This window comes from Nipponia nippon, unplaced genomic scaffold, assembly GCF_047370975.1.
Source record: "Nipponia nippon isolate SJK-2023a ecotype South Korea unplaced genomic scaffold, ASM4737097v1 scaffold_11, whole genome shotgun sequence".
NCBI lineage: Eukaryota > Metazoa > Chordata > Aves > Pelecaniformes > Threskiornithidae > Nipponia > Nipponia nippon.
In genome coordinates this window covers 6,461,408-6,479,257 of record NW_028262302.1, presented here as the reverse complement: position 1 = coordinate 6,479,257, position 17,850 = coordinate 6,461,408, and the positions used below count along the sequence as shown (strand labels likewise).

Here is a 17,850-nt window from a genome sequence, read left to right as displayed (position 1 = left end):
CAGTTAGTTCAGTGGTGAAATCAGATCCTCTCTCTCTCTTGCTTCTCAATCTGCAAGAGGTAGATATGCCAATTTATTCACAAATCAAATAAAATTCCTATTTAAAAAAAAGAAGACTCAAGAATGTGGGCAACTGGGATGAGTATTTTAGTATCCTCTCCCGTAGTGCAGCTATTTTTAATTGGATCATTAAAAAAAGCAGATCACCAATATAATTTTAAATAGCAGCACCTATGAACAGAATCTACTCTTGCCATCACATCAAAAGTTCTCAAACACATGGCATTCCTTATGGACCTCACCTCTCTGAGCTGGCCGCGAGGGCAAAAGGAACGTGGAATCTGAGAGCTTGTCCAGGCCTGAGTCAATCCTCTCCACTTCAGATCGGTGGTCAGCTCCCCACTTGGGAAGAAGGTTGGGGACAGTGAATCCTGGAACACATTCTCCTTCATAAAACCAATCACTTTGCTCATCATCTCCTAAAGAAATAGGATGGAATTAGCCACAAGTAACATCAATGTGCCCTGTGACAGTCCCACAAAATAGTACAGGTAGGCTTTTCTGGATGTGAAACAGCTGAAGTCTCATTAGGAATTCCTTCCTGAAGAGCCTTATATTTGTATTCTGTTTCAATGATCTGCAGTAACTATGGGGCCTCACTAAACGCTTTAAACTATCCAACTCATCAGTCTACAGAATTTCCCTACAGAACAAAGCCCTCTTTATAGACCTGCCTAGGGCAGCTTTAGCACTCTGTTGCAACTGCATCTCATCAACCTTAGTTCAATGTTGTGTGATGTTTTATGCACAACTCTTTCTCTGAAGTAATTACTGTGACAGAGGTAGAGGCCAATCATTTGGCACACGTTATAGGCTGTCACAGGAGAGACTTCACAACAGGAGAAGACCAGGCTCACAGAGTAAGCAAAAGGAGCATACTCACTGATGAGAAAGATCCCTAGTCTCCTAAGACAGCAGCTAAGAAGAAAACACACAACTTAGAAATGGTCACTCTGAGTGTAAGTACTAACCACGCTGTGAGTCTGTCTCAATCAAAATTTGTTAGAATCTGTCAGAACTACAAACCCTCTGCAAAACTAGAGCAGCAGCAACAGAAGTCATGACCAAAGTCTGCATAAAGCAGGGTCACTGTAATTAATGTAGTTACAGTCTGAAACTGAACTGCATCAGACACCATTCATGGTAAATCTGCCTGGCCAGAAATCCCCTGAGAGCAGTAGCATGTGAGCAGCATAAGAAAAAAAAGCAGGAAGAGGGCAAAGAACACGACACGCTTAGCTCTTCAGTAGCCCAACTAACAAACAGTCCCATGTAATTGCAAGGTACTTCACCTTGCCTTAAAAAACTAACACACCTGACTTAGGGAAAACTCTCATTTGCCTACCATTAAGTCTCAACTCAAGCATCCCCATTTACTCTCCTTTCCTCACCAAGTTACTTTATTCCTGACTGAAGTCCATTATGCCTACCCACACATCTTGCCAGACAAAAAAAAGAAAAAAAAATACAAGAAAAAGAAAAACACTCATCCTAGTAAGAATGCTGCAATCTTGCATATAACAGAAGAAACAACATCCAAAACCAACTCCAATCACCAACAGGTAGGACAGTCGTAACACTTCATCCCAAAGCTCTGACATTGCTTTTTATTTCTGTGATATGTCAGTTGACCTAGCATGCTTGTGACAAATGTATTTTAAAATATAAATATCCCTGCCTACTTTATAGTAAATTAAAACTAAGTAATGTTGGATTGTTCTTCTAAGTGATCATAACTTGTGCAAAAATATCCCTACGGTTTTGGATCCACGAGCATAGTGCACTGTCGTATCTCAAATGACTACTTTCACAAGACAAACTTTAACAATCAGGACATATGCTAATACTACAGTAACTTTCACCATGAGAGATCCCAATGCATTTAACAAAAAAAAGTTACAATCAAGTTATAAACTAGGACCATTCTCCGCTCACAGAAGTGCACTGGTAGCTGGACTTGCAAAGACAACCTATTTAATTAGCAACAGCACAAATATTACATGACATAACCTCAAAAGAAGGGGGGGAAAAAAACCTACATTAATTTTAAGTACACTGCTATCTTAAATTTCCCATTATTCAGTTTGGAATTATACTAGAAAACTATTTCTAAGATGATGATCTGTGACCAAAAAAAAAAAAAAAGTTTTGTGCTCTCTCCATCTCACTGGAGAGCTGTTGTTTATTATTTATTTTATGACTGGAAATTGTCTAAATAAAAAAAAAAAAAAAGGAAAGGGAGATGTTTCTTATTTAACCTGAAAGTAGAACAACATTTTTTTAACCCTTTTTAACATAACTGTAACCTAAAACATCTTGGCCAGAAAGCCATTATAGTACAAACTGTTTGAACAGACAGAGGCCTGATGACTAGGATGTCAAATCTCTTCTAGTATCTAGACAGGGAAAGCTGTAATTGGACCTTATTAATTTATTTAAGTAGTATGTTCTACATGCTCTTGTATACTGGGTATCCTACTTCTAGTAGCAGCCAAAAGTTAATGCCTAAAACAGGGTACAAAACCAGGGCAAGTATATAGGGCAACCATATAGACAAGTGTAGATATACACTTATCCAGTCTACATCAATCTTGCCTCAGGTGATGAAGTAAAAATTCAACACTTCAGTCACCACCCTGCTTTGTCATCTGATATGCAAGTGCTCACTAATTTCAGCTCCCCCAGAACAGTCATCGGTAAAAAGAAAGGACAAAAGATTTGACTTTTCTGTTGCTTTTTAAGGATGGGAGGCTGGAAACAGTTATTTTTCAGCAAAGGTCAAAGCTGATATTTGAAATCCCTAATCTTAGGGAAACTATTATAACCACCTAAGATCACAACAGATCGGCCCTACAGCCTCGCATATCATCAGAAAACACGTAAGCATATTTGCTATCATTGTGTTGCCTCACACACAGATACTTGGGTCAGTAACAAGCTAGTGGAAGCAGCATTTCCTACTGAGTTACTGATACTACTTCCTTTATCACTCATATATTCCCAGAAGAGATCTCATCCAAATCTTAGCTTATGAAATGTGACAGAATCAGAGTGCACACCAGCAGAAGCTGCACAGAATTACAGGTCTCTAGGGTCACATTCCACCTGCTCCAAATATAATAGTCCTGAGTGCCTATGTGCCTACTACAACCTCTTTCACACGTACTTCTGCCACATCCCCCATGAACTGGACACTGTGCTGTCACTGATAAATAAAGCCAGATTACACTCCACACTCAGTCCTTCCTAAGAAACCATTTCTACAACAGACATTGAAAATACTAGGCTCAACCACTGCACACAAGAGCAAGGGAGGAATGTGTATTCAAAGAAATAAAACCTATCACATATTACTGTTGTCTTCTTAGCACAGTCCGTTAGGCGACTTGTCAGGACTAATGGATTTTTTTTCCACATCATTTCTTCCTGCCCATAGAGAAAACAACTAACAGATTCAGGCACTAATGGTACGTAGACAACAATTAAAACACCTATAGAAACAAATCATAAGCTCTGCTCTTTCATTATGGAGAGCTCAAAAACTCCTCTTGTATTTCCATGCCTTTCCATAATAATAGCTTCTTATATTTCAAATGTTATGGATCTGATATACAAAGTATTTCAGCAGGAAGAGTACACTGTGATCAAAATCACACCTTTGTAGCCCTCAGCTCATTTATTAACTTCTATCCCCTCCCAGCCACTGGCCTTTCTCCCATATTTCCCTCTCTGTCCCCTCTTAAAACATAGATCTTTCTCTGTATTTTTAAAGGAAGTAAGAGAAATTCCCCAGCAACACGAGGAACATCACAGGACAGTTGTTACCTTGGCGGCCCTCATCATTGGTAAACAGACCGGTATCACTGCTGCTGCATACGCTGCTGGTTTCACTGGAACAAAAACAAACAAAAAACCCCACTGTTACAATTACGGCAGGTACAAAACAAAAAACACTTCATTACATTTTACTAGCTTCTCTGAGCCCAAAATGCTTTACACATCTCACAGAAATGGCATTTCAGACACATGGCTGGCTCCAGCACAGGACATAATTGCTTTCTATTAAAGCCTAGCAACGCTGCATCACTTGAAAAAGAGTAGAATCCTGTATCTACTCTAGTTCTAAGTTATCAAAAAGTAATTAATACAATGGCATTTGCCTCGGGTACTAGAGTTAATAACCTAACTATGACATTGTCTGGAATACTCACTAGGAAATTAAGTGCAGTTAAAAACTCTGTCCTTGGGTCACTTAACAGCTACTGAAAACCCTCTCAAGTTTTCTACTTCAAATCCCTTTTTCTCAAAAATGTTATACAGGTACATAAACCCCCCTTCAATCTATGGCAACTTTTATTTGGAGGGAAGAGCAGCTGGTATGTTCACAAGTCTTCAGCTAAATACCTTAGCACAGCATGACTTGCTGCTGCTGAATGCAACCTTGTTACAGTGTGCTTTGCATTTGCTGAAGCAGTTACAAGAGACTTAATTCTTGAACCAAAGAATTAAACTAGAAATTAATGTGTAGAAAGCTGCTAATTGACTGTAAAGCTGGATGAATATTTGTAGCAGAAGTACATGCTCAGGTCAGTCCCAAGCACCCGATGGCTTTAATGCTGATATTAAATCAATCCTTGGACACTTCGGGCAATACTTCCTCTGATTTAGCTTAGAGATATCAGAACAAGCAGAAACTACTTACTGCCCACCCCCTTAGCACTAAGGCCTTAGATGCGAACATCAGGTATAACTCAGCACCAGAATCAATCTCTGATCAGGGTGTGCTCTTAGAAAGCCTCTCTTGGTCCCTCTTTTACAGGGAAATTGGGTAATATTAGACACCAGTATCAACTGCAAACTCCTCGATTCAAAAGGCTGAAGGATGAGGGATCACAAGATGCGTCACCCTAAAGAATTGCAGGCACATAATAAAACCCCATTTTGTGAGCATATTATTGCTCTTAGAAAATGCACTCTAAAGTGTAGCCAAATCATCATGCTGGATATCTACAAACTCTGCATCTTCATCATTGTATAAAGGCCATTTAAACTTAAAGGATGAACAGTCTGTACATCATTCCCACATTTCAGTATCTAAGTTAATATCAAATTCCAAATCAATCCATTACAAAGTTTGGCCATCCATTCACCCTCCCACATATACACCATAGCAATTAAGGCCAAGGACTGAGAACCATGAGTCATTAGTTTCATTCCTAGCTCTCCTACCAACTCACTGTATGACCCTGGGCAAATCTCTTAGCGTGTCTGCTTTCCCTTTTGAAAGCCTGGATTAATAGTCCTCACAAGCAGCAGATGCGAGGATTGAGTGACTGCTTCATAAGGGTTTTAGCATCCTCAGAGGAAAGGTGCCTGAGAAAGGAAAAAGCATTAAGTCAAGATTCCAGATCATATTAACAGTACTTTAAGCATCCTGTTGTACTGAGAGCTCTTTAGTTCCTTACAGACACGCATTACTGCCAGTGCTTTACTGGAACAAACTTTCACAGGTCTCACCCTCTTCACCACCCCTTTTACACTTCAGGGCTGAAGACAGACGAGACTCCTACGCAAGCCTTTCTGCAGGTCCAGTAAGCACTGATTAATGACCTCCACTTGCAAAGGAGGCTACTTACCTTAACCATGAAATAATGAATGCTATTGATCCGACAAGCTACTGCTATAGAGTGTTATTGATCACCCAATCTTTGGTTAAAATGGTCCTCATTTAGCAATTTCACTGTCACAAACACCTGGAGCAAAGCATGCTTATAATTAAATAGTTTGGGGGAGTTAAAGTGAGAGGTGATGGACAGAGATCTCAGGTTTCCCCCATTTATTCTTTCGCCTGAGCTACTGTTTGTGTCAGGAGGGATATTGATTTTCTATAAAAATAAGAAAACAAGAGGCACCAAGGGGCTGCAGAAGGTCAGGCTGGGCTGGAGAAGGAGGGGAGGCTGAACACTCTGTCTTTGTCACTTGCCTTCCAAGAGAGAGGAATTTTTTTCTTTACAGAGAGACTGGCCTACAATTCATCAGCTTAGCTAGGCTCCTGACTGCCACTGCAGGCTGTCACCAAAATAGCTCCCTTCCAAAGGGTAAAGTCACTGTACTGCACACTCAGGATGAGCACTGGTTACACTCCCAGGCCAGAATACTGTACTGGTTTTGGCTGGGACAGAGTTAAATTTTCCTCATGGTAGCTTTATGGTGCTATGTTTGAGATTTGTGACCAAAAAAGTATTGATAACACACCGATGGTTTAGTTATTGCTGAACAGTGCTTAAACAGTTGGCCAAGGCCATCTCTGTTTCTCACACTGCCCTGCCAGTGAGGAGGCTGGGGGTGCACAAGAAGCTGGGAGGGGAACACAGCCAGGACAGCTGACCCCAACTGACCAGAGGGATATCCCACACCATATGACGTCATGCTCAGCAATAAAAGCTGGGGAAAGAAGGAGGAAGGGGAAACATTTGGAGTGATGGCATTTGTCTTCCCAAGTAACTGTCATGCATGATGGAGCCCTGCTTTCCTGGAAATGGCTAAACACCTGCCTGCCGATGGTGAGGAGCGAATGAATTCTTTATTTTGCTTTGCTTGTGCGCATAGCTTTTGCTCTACCTATCGAACCAACTTTATCTCAACCCACAAGTTTTCTCACTTTTACTCTTCCGATTCTCTCCCTCATCCCACTGGAAGTGAGTGGGCAGCTGCGTGGGGCTGAGCTGCCTATCCGTGTTAAACCACAACAAATACAGCAGCATCAAGCCAGTGAAGTCACACAGCATTGGTGGGGCAGTACAATCCCCAGTTTGAAAAAGTCACGTTAAGAGTTATGGCACATGAGAGCAGATTAGACAAACTGCACATCTCTCACTAGTAAGCACATCATTCAAAGTGATTTTTCAGACAGCTCTTGTGCTATGGTTTGTTCTGCCCTCAAGCCAAACCCAGACCATTCTGGGAGTACTCAGCTTAGACCAACAAGAGAAAGAACTTCAGCACTTAATATATAATTTGCCTTTGCTTTATTATGGCTGCAGGGAATCTCAAAGCATTAAGGGAAAGAAGGGCATGTTACTTCTAACAGTCTTAGCAGTTAACTGTCACCTTTGTACAAATATACAAACAGCTACTTAAACTAAGACCACTTGCTTCCTCTGTTGTTTCCACAATGATTTACATATCTGGCTTTGAGTCACGTCATTGCCTAATTTCGAACCATCATCGTTCCCTCATCATGTTCCTGCACATCCTTCCTTCTCTCAATTTGTGTTCGTCACTTGCCACCTTTGGCAAACAATTTCAGATATTTAATTTCACACACACTTTGAATCACAATACTGCAGCACATCTTCCTCCAGGAAAAGACTGGGCGCAGTCCCACAAGCAAACTATAAAAACTACCTCCTCATTAAGGATCCATATCCAAAGCTTTCTCAGTGAATGGGAGTTCATCTACTGAATACAGTAAGTTTTTGATCTGACTTAGGATAAGCAGCCTTCTAGAAACTAGAGAAAATACTGGATATTTTAGCATTTACAGAAATTCATTCCTATATAACAAAGAAAAGCAAATGTCAGTGGAATGGAGGAAAAAGAAAATGGAAAAAAAAAAATCAGTTCTGAATATACAACTTAGTTTGCCTAAAAACACGTTAGTTTTGTGACACTCCCCACAGCTAGAGGAGTGAACAGTAGTGGAATCAATTCAGTATCGAAGTGTTTCGTAAATCACCAGATCACCACAGACTGCTTCCAAGTCCCATCAGCTGTATCAGTCACTTTCCCTTCCATCAGCTTGTGATGACAACCATACCATTCCCTCTCCTAGACATCCAATTTTCTTCTCCCTTCCTCAGAATATTCCCTTGTTATACATCTGTGCAAAGTACTTCTCTTATGGTACCAGAAAAAACAGCTAGAGCAGAGTGACAGTGAGGTAAGCACAGCCAGTTTCACTCTGCTGCTAGCAGCAAAGTGCTATATTTAGAGCAGCAGAGACCAAAGCATGCTCCTTCACTGCCGTGAGGGATACTCTGCAGTGAAGAGGGTTGTATGTATTTCTCTCTCCAACTCTGACCCTCCCTAGTGAGTCAGCACAGATCACACATGTGGTGTTGGAGAGGTCAAATATTCCAACCCCTGGATTTCCAAAGAGAATCCCAAGGATTTGGCAGCAGATGGTAAATGTCATTTGATGCAGACACTGGCACAATAATTAGTTTGAGAGCAAGGGACAACTGAGACAGAACAAAGCGATCTTCCAGCATGGTCCTCAAGTAACAGCCCAGGCAACACTGTTTATTTACTCTTTCAAAGGCTGGCACAAATAAAGGCTGGATGAAAGCCTGCTGGTTTAAGTTCAAGTTTGACATGATGGAACAGACTCTGACTGTTGGGAAAAAAACCTCAAGGGACACTGTCCATCACTGCCACATCAACTAAGGGTCTCTCAGTTCATCACCACTGACATGCAACTGTTCAGGGGCTACTCAGCACATTCCCTTTCCTGGACTGTCAGCAAATAACTCTGAAAAGATAAAAGTGCTTTTAAGAAATCAGAGCAAAAAGGCATCCACCAGTCTCTTGAAAAGGTGCACTTTGCACCCACTTTTTAAGCAAACAATAGCCACTTTTTAAAGAAAAAAAAAAGACCAGTTTTTTGCTACTTCCACCCTATAAGAGTTACATACAAACCACACTGATTCAGCAAAAATGGAATAGTGGTCCCCTGGATCAGGACAGTATTACAACCTATGCTTTTCATAGTCTCCCAGAAAATACCATTGAGAAGTTTGCACTTCCAGCTATTATCCACAAAGCCCTCAATAACCAAGTGCCACCTGTTCACTCTGACAAACTGCAGGAGCTAGACAGTCAGAACTCTTAAATGAACCTTAACATATGCACAATTATACTGCATCAAACAATTATACTTTCCAAGTCCACTGTCCTCTCTCTGATAGTGCCTACTACAGTGGATGCTTGAGGAAAGAATATGAGAACATGACAAATACTGTTTCCTCTGTATATTCCTCCAGCTTCTAGCAGTCAGCAGTTTAAGCACTTCCTGAGCTGGATCTTCCATCTGGGCTGTAATGCTTAACAGCCCCTGATAAATCTATGCTCCACATCCCCCTTTTGAACATATTTAAATTTTTGACCTCCAAAATGTCCCACAGCAGAGTTCCAAACTTCGTGTTTCATGAAAAATACTTTTTTTTTTGTTTTAAATGTTTCCTCAATGTCTCCTGCTTCTTACACAATGGTAATTAGCAAATAAGCAGCCCTATTCACTTTCTGTATACCATTCATTAAGAAATCTCCTCCATTTGATTCTCCACAGTTGTTTCTTCTCTAACCTGAAAAATCTCTTCGTACAGAAGCAGTTTTATAACCCCAAACCTTCTACAGAGAGAACAAATGTCACACTCAAGGGGAAAACTTCCCAAGAGTGACCCACAAACAAATTCAGACCATAACATTTACACTTCCCATTTTCTTCTCTTTGATGAATTTGTGGCAGAACCTCATACAAGTTCTCCAAAACTGGACACGAAGACATGCCAGACTCCACTGTTTGCCCAGGCTTATCCTGTAAGTATTCATTCAACTTCTTCATCATCTCGCTACATTTTCCCCATAGCTAGCCTTTCAGGACCTTATTCCAGATCCAGAGCAGAGATGCAGAACTGCAAACAAGATATTTTGACTGAGGTTCACACAGTACCTGCACAGAGGGCTAACGGTCATGATGGGAGATCTGTCTGTTCTCTATTACTACTTACGGTAAATTCTGAAAACAAGAAACTGAGATCAGTTCATATCAATCATGCAACACGAGTGCCAACGGTGGATTTACTCTCCAAGCCTCAGGCCACAAGCATGCCACTTTGTAGCTGCAGGGCCACAGACATTTCAGAGGGCTCCTTGTGTAACAGGAGCCAGAAACACATCAGCTTGCCAGCTTTTCAAGGAAGTGTTTTGGGTCATCAGTACAGCACTGACAGGAAAGACTTGGAAAAAATCTACAGTTTAGAAGTAGCTGAGATACTTCTCCTCTTCAAAAAGAGAACAGCACTGAATAATTTTGATAAGAACTTCTAAAAGCAAGGCACAGGATTTACAAGCAGCTGCAAGCAAGGCAGCCATCTGACTAGCACAGGGAAGAAACTGAGATCTCACCATTCTGACATGTTTTCATCTGAGCCCTGTTTCTGTTCATCAGCTTCACACTCCATCCGCTCCTTCCTTCCCCCTTTACTGAGGAAGGGCCTGTTCTCTCCTGATTCACAAAGGCCATGACTGGATGACGTCCAAGGGGCATTTTCTTTCCAGCGTGAAAGACGCTGTTTCTTGGCTGACTTGAACCTGCAGCCCCTCTCATAGTTCCACTCTGACACCCTGAGCTTTTGCTGGAGACTGGCAGCCACCTCTGATGTCACACGTTTTACTTTCCGTCGGCGCCTGAGCGGTCGACAGGGCGCGTTCTCTGTAAAGGAGTCCGACTCATGCCATGAGTGTTGCTTGCTCCTCAGGGTGGCACTGAGAGCTGGGTGTCGTTTGACCCCTGCCATGTCATCAGAGTCACTGAAATTGGCTGTCAGCACCTCACGGCAATCCTTGACAGCTTCGTCCAAGCTTGACTCCGAGGCCTCGCTGTAGCAGCAGGCATGCTCTGCCTGATGCGTGAAGTCTGAGCGTCGTTTACGACCCCGTCTCTTGCGAAGCTGACGCCGCTGCTGCCGTGGGCTTAGGGCCATCTCTTCCCATAGCTCATCCAGCTTGTTTTGTTCTGAAGTCTGCTCTAAGGCTGAGGCCAAGTCATGCACCAGTTCATCCATTGGCGATGCCTACTAAAAATGACAACAAACAATTAGCACCAGACATAAATGCCGCTACCAACACATCACCAGACTACAGTATGCTATAGCCTTTGTAACATTAACCAAGTTACCCACTTACTTTGGAGTTCCCTGGGAGAACCCAATGCAGGACAACTGCCGCTTCTTGGGCTAACGCTCACTCCTTCCTTTTGCAAGACTTAAATCCCTCTTCTAACCATGGTAGCAGAGATCTTGCTACTGCAGCAGTTGGGTCAAGAGCTCTGTGTCTGGAAAGGCCTTAAGGCTGCATCTTTCGCGTTAAAGCAACATGCTCTATTACACATCTTAAGGGTGTGAGAGCCTGCAACTAGTTTGCTACCTGGTGTCGGTAAGCCACAAAGAAGGGTTAGCCTGCTCAGCAAACAGATCCAGTCTTCCAAAAAGTAGACAAGCAGCAAAGGTGAGAGTAAAACATATGGTAAAACAGGTAGTTTGCAAGCCAGCATCACTTCAACCACAAAACAAGGCGCGCAGGACCCTGTGCTCCTTAGAACACGGTGTATGAGACCGAGCCCCAACTCCTACTGCCAAAAAATCCCACCCCTTCCACCTCCAGGGCTGTCGGGGAGCCAACACCAACATCCTGGCCAAATCCCTCACCTCACGAGCTCCCTCTCCCCACCCGTGCCTTGCAGACGTGGGATTTCTCTCCCCACCACCTCCCGCGCTCAGAAACACCCGCACCTCCATGCCGGTGAAGCACCTGCTGCCGCAGGCCGCCTCCCTTAGTCTGAGCGCCCTCAGGGACCCGGCCATACCGCCTCCTCCTGAGGAGGAGAAGCCGGTGCTTCTGCCGGACAAACCCCCAGCCCCACTGGGAAGCCCGACCCTCACCGCTCCCCTCACGGACCCGCCGCCCTCCCTCGGGCCTCACCCCGACCCCACTCACCGGCCAGCGCCCCGCTCCGCCAGCCGCTCCTCAACGGCGCTTCCGGCCTCCCCGGGCCACTTCCTCCCCGCCCGCCCCGCCTGAGGGGCGGGTCTGGCGGCGGCGGCGGCGGCGGCGGGGTTGGCCCGGCCCTGAGGCCGCTGCGCCGCCGATCCGGCGGCGCAGCGGCCTCAGGGCCGGGCCAACCCCTCCCGCCGGCGGCAGACCCGCCCCTGAGGCCGGGCTGCGGGGCTGTCAGGGTCTTGCTGGCTTCTCCGTCGATCTACGCAGTGGTTGGTGCCGCTGTTGGAGCCATGACAGACCATTTACCTGCTGGCAGGGCAGCCCTTGCCCTGTGCTTACCCTTTAGCTGCTTGGTTATGTTATTTTTTTTAATAGGCAGCCAATAAACCGGGTACCCAAACGCCTCCATTTCGCTGCTGGCACGCTAATTCCATATATCAGCGTGGAAAATAGTTACCTCCTAAATTAAACCTCTCCCTGTAATTCCCCTTTCTCTGAGCCTTGCACCTCTTTTCTTATTTTACACCGGCAGCCTTCAGAGTAAAGCCCAGGTGTGACCCTGCCACTGTCTGGTTTTGCTTAGCGTTCCCTTTCATTTCTCATCTTTCATGTCGTTTTTTGGGTCTTTTTTTTTTTAACCCAGGTGGCTGCATTCATATTCAAGCCAATATTGGTTCATTTTTCAAGTAACATTTTACAAGGCAGCGTATGAAAGGCTTTGCTGAAGTCCAGATATATTATGTTAGTGGCATTCTCTTCACTAATTTTGTAAATCCAATCAGAGAAAGTAATCGGGTTTGTCTGATGTGATTTGTTCTCTATAAATCTATGCTGCTGCTTACTGCTCATAGATCTCTTATCCTTCGTATTTTTACATTTTTTTCCGCCTCTGTTTATTCCATCATGTCACCAGGAACAGAAGTTACTCTGAAAGGGTGATAATTGCCAAGACCACTGCTGCCTCCCTGCTCCCCCCCCCCCTGCAAAAGACTGGTACGGGAATTGCTTTTCCTCAGTCCTCTGGCACCCTCCCTAGTTTGTCAAGATACTTCAAAAAAAAGCAAATCCTTCAGTTTGCCGTTGATTCCTACACCCCAATAGGACAGTCGTCGTTTCGCTTCACTGAGCTCTCTACATGCCGTTTCTCTAACTAGTCCTTTATGACGGTCTGAGCTGTCATGTTAACGTTTTCATTACCTTTTAGTTCTCTGAGAAATTTCCTTGGAAAAGAAATATTAAAAGAAGAAAAACAGTCATTAGGTAGATCGTTTTTATCCCATTTCCAATAGCAGACTTCATTTAAGTTACTTTCTCCTCACTGATTTGTCTGTAAAAGTCTGTCCTTTTGTCTTTTTAACCCTTTCCGTGGTAGTAACTCACCCTACTTGCCTGCAGTATTTTGTTTTCCCTGCCAGTTTCCTATTTCCAATACAGGGGTTTTCTTTTTACTCTCAGATCTGAGAGCAAATCCGTCCTAAAATCTAATCCTGTTTCACCGCTGCAATCCTTTTTCATGCTTCAGGGTATAAAACAGCTACAAAATGTCTGGGTTAGAGAGAAACTCCCCTGATGGGAAGGTTATTCTGTAAACATCCACTTCAGAGCTTCTTACCCCTTCATTTCAAGTGCTCGGTACTGCCTGCCGTTCCAGGCAGGATAACAAACCAGACAAATGATTGTGTACAAGAAATCCTGTGTTCGGATGTCCTGGGGAGACAGCAGCAGATGCCCATTCTAATTTCTCTTGTTTTCCCTTCATTTCCCCAAACAGTTCTCTGCTGTTTCTGTTGGTCAACAAACTGTTTTGCAACTGGTATAAATTTTACTTCACCCATCCAGTTTTTTAGCCACTTTCAACACTTCAAATTTCAACAGACGTTGGCAGCGTTTGGCCTGAGTAAAGGCATCAGATTGGTGTGCGGGGCTGATTTTCTGCGAGAGGGCAAAAGCAAAAGATAGGGCAGAAGCTGCTTTTGCATTTGCAAGAGTCCCACGAACTAAAAGGGTGCAGCAATGGAGCATTGACGTGCACAGAGAAAAATCAGAAAATTAGGAATAGGAGTTGGAGAAATACAATGGGGCAGCTGGATTAATCTGGTTTTGAGCAGTTTATGGTATTTCTGTCTTGTGTTACAAGGTTCACTCTGAAGTGGGCCAGTGACCATAAATTTTGAATCCTTGCCTGCATTCAACTTTATCCTGTGTCTCTGGCAAATTATTTACCCTCTGTGCAGTTTGCAAGTTCCCTGCGTGGACAACGGGAACTGGCCCATCTTCTCAGCACTAGTTTTGCTCATGAAATGCTCTAGGGATACAAAAAGTTCAGCACTCTTATCCCCCTGGATTGTTATCCGTCACTGGGCTTTGTGCGTACGGGTTTCTTTTTCCTGCCCAGAGGCTGTGGTCACCAGTGCTGAACTGTTGGTGGGCCTGGAGGTGGGAGAGGAGATGTTAGTGGTGAGGGACGATTCCGAGGTGAGCAGGAGAGGCAGCTCGACTGGATGCCAGCAGCGCGTCGCGGCAGCGCCTTTGCCCAGCTCCCTCTCCGGCGGGCAGCGGGAGAGGTACGGCCCGGTAGGACAGGGAGAGTAGAGGGGTCGTTGCTCTACCCTAGCAAATGCTCTGCCTGGTCCCATGGTGCTCCTCAGCAAAACCTTCCAGGGGTTAAAAGGAAAAAGAGAGAGACAGAAAGGGGACAAGAGACAAAGGGAGGAATAAAGTCAAAAAATGTGCCGTGAAGCTTCTTGCAGCAAAACGCGGAGAAAGTCATTTCCAACTTCTTTCATCTCGGAGATGAAGCCACTAAATAAAAGGGCAGCGCAGAACACAAGGGCTTTTAATCTGTCTCATCTCCTTCATAATAACTGCAAATTTTCCCTGGGCTCCTGGGAGTGAGCCTCTTTCCTCTGTCTTTGCCTTATCTCCCCCCTCCATATTTCACAGCCGGCTCGGCTTCCCTCACTCGGCTGCCCCCGGCCTAGTCTCCGAGAGGCCTGTGGGAGCCGCCAGCTCCCAGGGCCTCATTGTTCCCGGCTTGGGAGGAAGCTCAGGGAGGGAATTGAAGGCAAGTCAAAGGGAAACGGCATCATCGCTGCTTCATTAATGGGAACCTTTCAGCAGAAAACATATCAGAGCGAGGTCTTTTCAGAGGCAGTAATTAGCAATTTGGAGCCTTCCCCCCTCAGGAGATGCAGCTGCGATCTAACAAGTGGGAGCAGCGCTCGCCTCCTTTTACGCTTCGTATTTATTGTTTTTCATTTTCTCCATCTTCCTCCCATTGTCCAGCCTCCTCCTCGCTGTCAGATAAGGGCCCTTTATTAATCACTCCCTTTTAATTCTTCATTAATGATAATAACTTTCTCTGGCGCACGGAGAGGAGTTAATCTTTCCTGGGTATTGAGAAAGGACAGGGCTGAAAGGGAGGGAGTGAAGAAGTGCATGGTGGACAAGGCTGTACCGCCACGTTTCCCTCCCGCCCCACCACCCGGAAGGAGTTTCTGAAGACTGTGGCTGTCGAGCTTTGAGTTGCCCATTGGAAAGTCTCTGGGCTGACAGTTTGGCCAAGCTGTGTGGGTGTGGTGGGATGCACCCTGGCTCAGAGGTACGCCCCTTACCAGAAACAGGTATACTTGGGCCTGAGGGAGAGACTGTCTCTGCATGTCTTTGCAAAAAAAAAAACCCAGCATCTTGGTGTGACTAACAGGCTGCGTCTACTCGTCTTGTAAGAACGCTCCCTCAGACACATTCAAGCCCGGTTTCCCAACTGTCAACACTGCCCAAGCTGAAACAGCACCTGAATGTGGAAAGAAATGGTACCTGGGAGGCTCTGCATGTGACAGGATCCTCCCTGGTGCCTCCCCCCGACAGCTGGCACAGTCTGTGCCTTGGATTGCTCCCATCTGGAGGTGCCAGTCCACCAACGTGGACATCTGTGTGAGGCGACTGGCGCCAGGCTGGCTCCGCATGGGCAGCCCAGTGACAAAAGCTGGATGAAGATGGCAGGGAGGGGAGGAGGCCGTCACACAGGCTGTGGCCATGTGCGTGGGGCTACAATCAGTGAATACCTGCCCCAAGAACATGGCTAGGGAGGACAGTGCCGCAATACCTTACATGCTTACAGAGCTTAGCTTCTCTTCCTAGCATTTTGTACCATTGGCTTCATGGGAGCCCTTGCTAGTAAAGGCCACACAACTGATCTTGCCTTCTAGTGGTAGCCTCAGCCCTTTCTGGGTAGCTGGGCATGCCACTGTGCCATTGGAAATATTTTACTACTACGAAATACAAGGAAAAAAGGGATGAATGTTACTGTGACCAGGACAGGTGGCTCCACAACCTCACTGAGAAGTGTCAGTTTGGCAATAGTAGGAGATGCTGAGGGAAGGGAACAAATGGAATGAGGAGAACCCAGGAACTTCAACGCAGGAGCTCAAGCTCATCAGTCAACTGCAGAGACAGCTCTGTGGCCTTCCCTCACACAGTGGTCCCATCCCAGCTTCACACCCCAGTGTCATTCCATGAGTGTTGCCAAAGAAGCTGGCCACAGTTCAAATTAGTGATGCCCATGGCCCTGGAAACACGAGTCCCCACATGCTCACCTGTGACAGAGGTTACGACAATGCCATCAGTATCGTTGCGTGTTGATCTGAGGCAGTTGTCCAGCAGCACTGGGAACGCGGGGAGAAACCAAGCTGCTGAGGGAGTCAGGGCAGGAGCAGGGAGAGACAGAAGACGACTGAAATTTGGTGTTTTCATTTCCTTCTTCTTTGATGTCATTTGCAGGGCAGATATCCTGTCTGCATTCTTTTACAGACCATGGTAGTAGATATTTTTTTCTCTACAGTTAATGCTCTTTCTTGGTCCAACATGGGGGCTCTTGCCAATGGCTGTGGGGCAGAGAGGGTCAGTTTATTTCTGGTTACTGTTCTACAAGCATCAGCTGGTGTTTCCCTAATATGCTCTGTTTCTCAAGTGTCTTTGAGGGTGAAGTGAAACTGAGGCCTACATTTATGTTCCTCTGAGTAATCTGCTCCCAAAGTCTTTGGTGTTCATTTAATGTGGACTTGGAAGGATTCCTGATAGTCCCAATAATCAGGGATGACCTGTGTTTCAGTGTCCTGTGACAGACCTGTGCTTAATTTCCAGTGACCCTAGTACACTGTGGGGAGATGTCTAAAAGAACTTTCTAGCTATGAACTTGAAGTAATACAGAAAGTGAGGCTGGCCTGTCTGTAAATGTTGCATTAATATCCCAGTGGTTCAAGCTAGTCCCATTAAACGTGGGATGGCTTTTAGGGCTTATTGTTTGCCCTCAGCATCTCTGCATGAGACCAAAAGACTTCACTTGCACACAGCAAATGGAAGAGGTTTTCACACTTAACAGCAATAAATGAATTTTGTATTTTGAAACATGCATCTTTTCTTTAGACTCAGTGAATCAAATCTTCTCTGGTCTAACACTGCTGTGCTGCACTGGCAGGCCAGCAGGGTCTGTCAAATCCTCTCCTTCACCCTTGCTGCCCCACTAGTCATAGAGGTGCTCTGCACCTTCTGGAACTGCTGCCTGCCTTCACACGTCTGGCAGAGAATGGACAAAGTCTGCACGGCACAGACAGAATGAGCTGAAGTGAGGGGAGCCAGGAGATCTGTGGAACCTGGTGCATATGGGGGCCATCCTCCTTCCAGTATTGTGCGCTGAGCACTGAACAGAGATGCAGATCCTACTTCAGTCAGGATTCATGGGGGCTTTGTGGCTGCTAGCACTCAGCTGAGCAATGACCATGTGCGGGGTACATGGTTGGGACTTGTGACAAGGTGCTACTCCTGCTGATACAGCCAAGTCAAACTCCGGATAGCTGTGGAGAGGACACTGTAAATATAGGTGTGAGGCAACGTAAAACAAACATGATTATTACTGTGACAGGCAGGAGACAAGGCATCACAGATGCAGAGTTCCTTGGGAAAGAAATTTTTAAAATGAAGATAAATCAGTTTTACTTGGATTCTTCCATG

The 17,850-nt window shown here is 45.0% G+C and overlaps 1 protein-coding gene across 10 annotated transcripts in view; it reads right to left on the bottom strand.

The window, feature by feature from the left end:
* Window positions 1-11,941, bottom strand: part of GPATCH2L (G-patch domain containing 2 like) — a 56,104-nt gene extending 44,163 nt beyond the window's left edge. For 8 of the 10 annotated variants that reach the window (XR_015702250.1, XM_087747362.1, XM_087747358.1 and 5 more), the window contains exons 1-4: window positions 11,839-11,941; window positions 10,249-10,919; window positions 3,886-3,950; window positions 303-479 (exon numbers count right to left, since the gene is read on the bottom strand). Coding sequence is in view for 9 of the 10 variants with exons in the window: in XM_087747362.1 (XP_087603488.1) it covers window positions 303-479; window positions 3,886-3,950; window positions 10,249-10,907 (901 nt within the window). In the remaining variant the exon portion in view is untranslated. Of the gene's footprint in view, window positions 1-302; window positions 480-3,885; window positions 3,951-10,248; window positions 10,920-11,028; window positions 11,170-11,838 lie in introns of those variants that run through there. The other 2 variants (XM_087747355.1, XM_087747356.1) reach the window with 2 other exon arrangements.
* Between the last annotated feature and the right edge of the window lie 5,909 nt (window positions 11,942-17,850).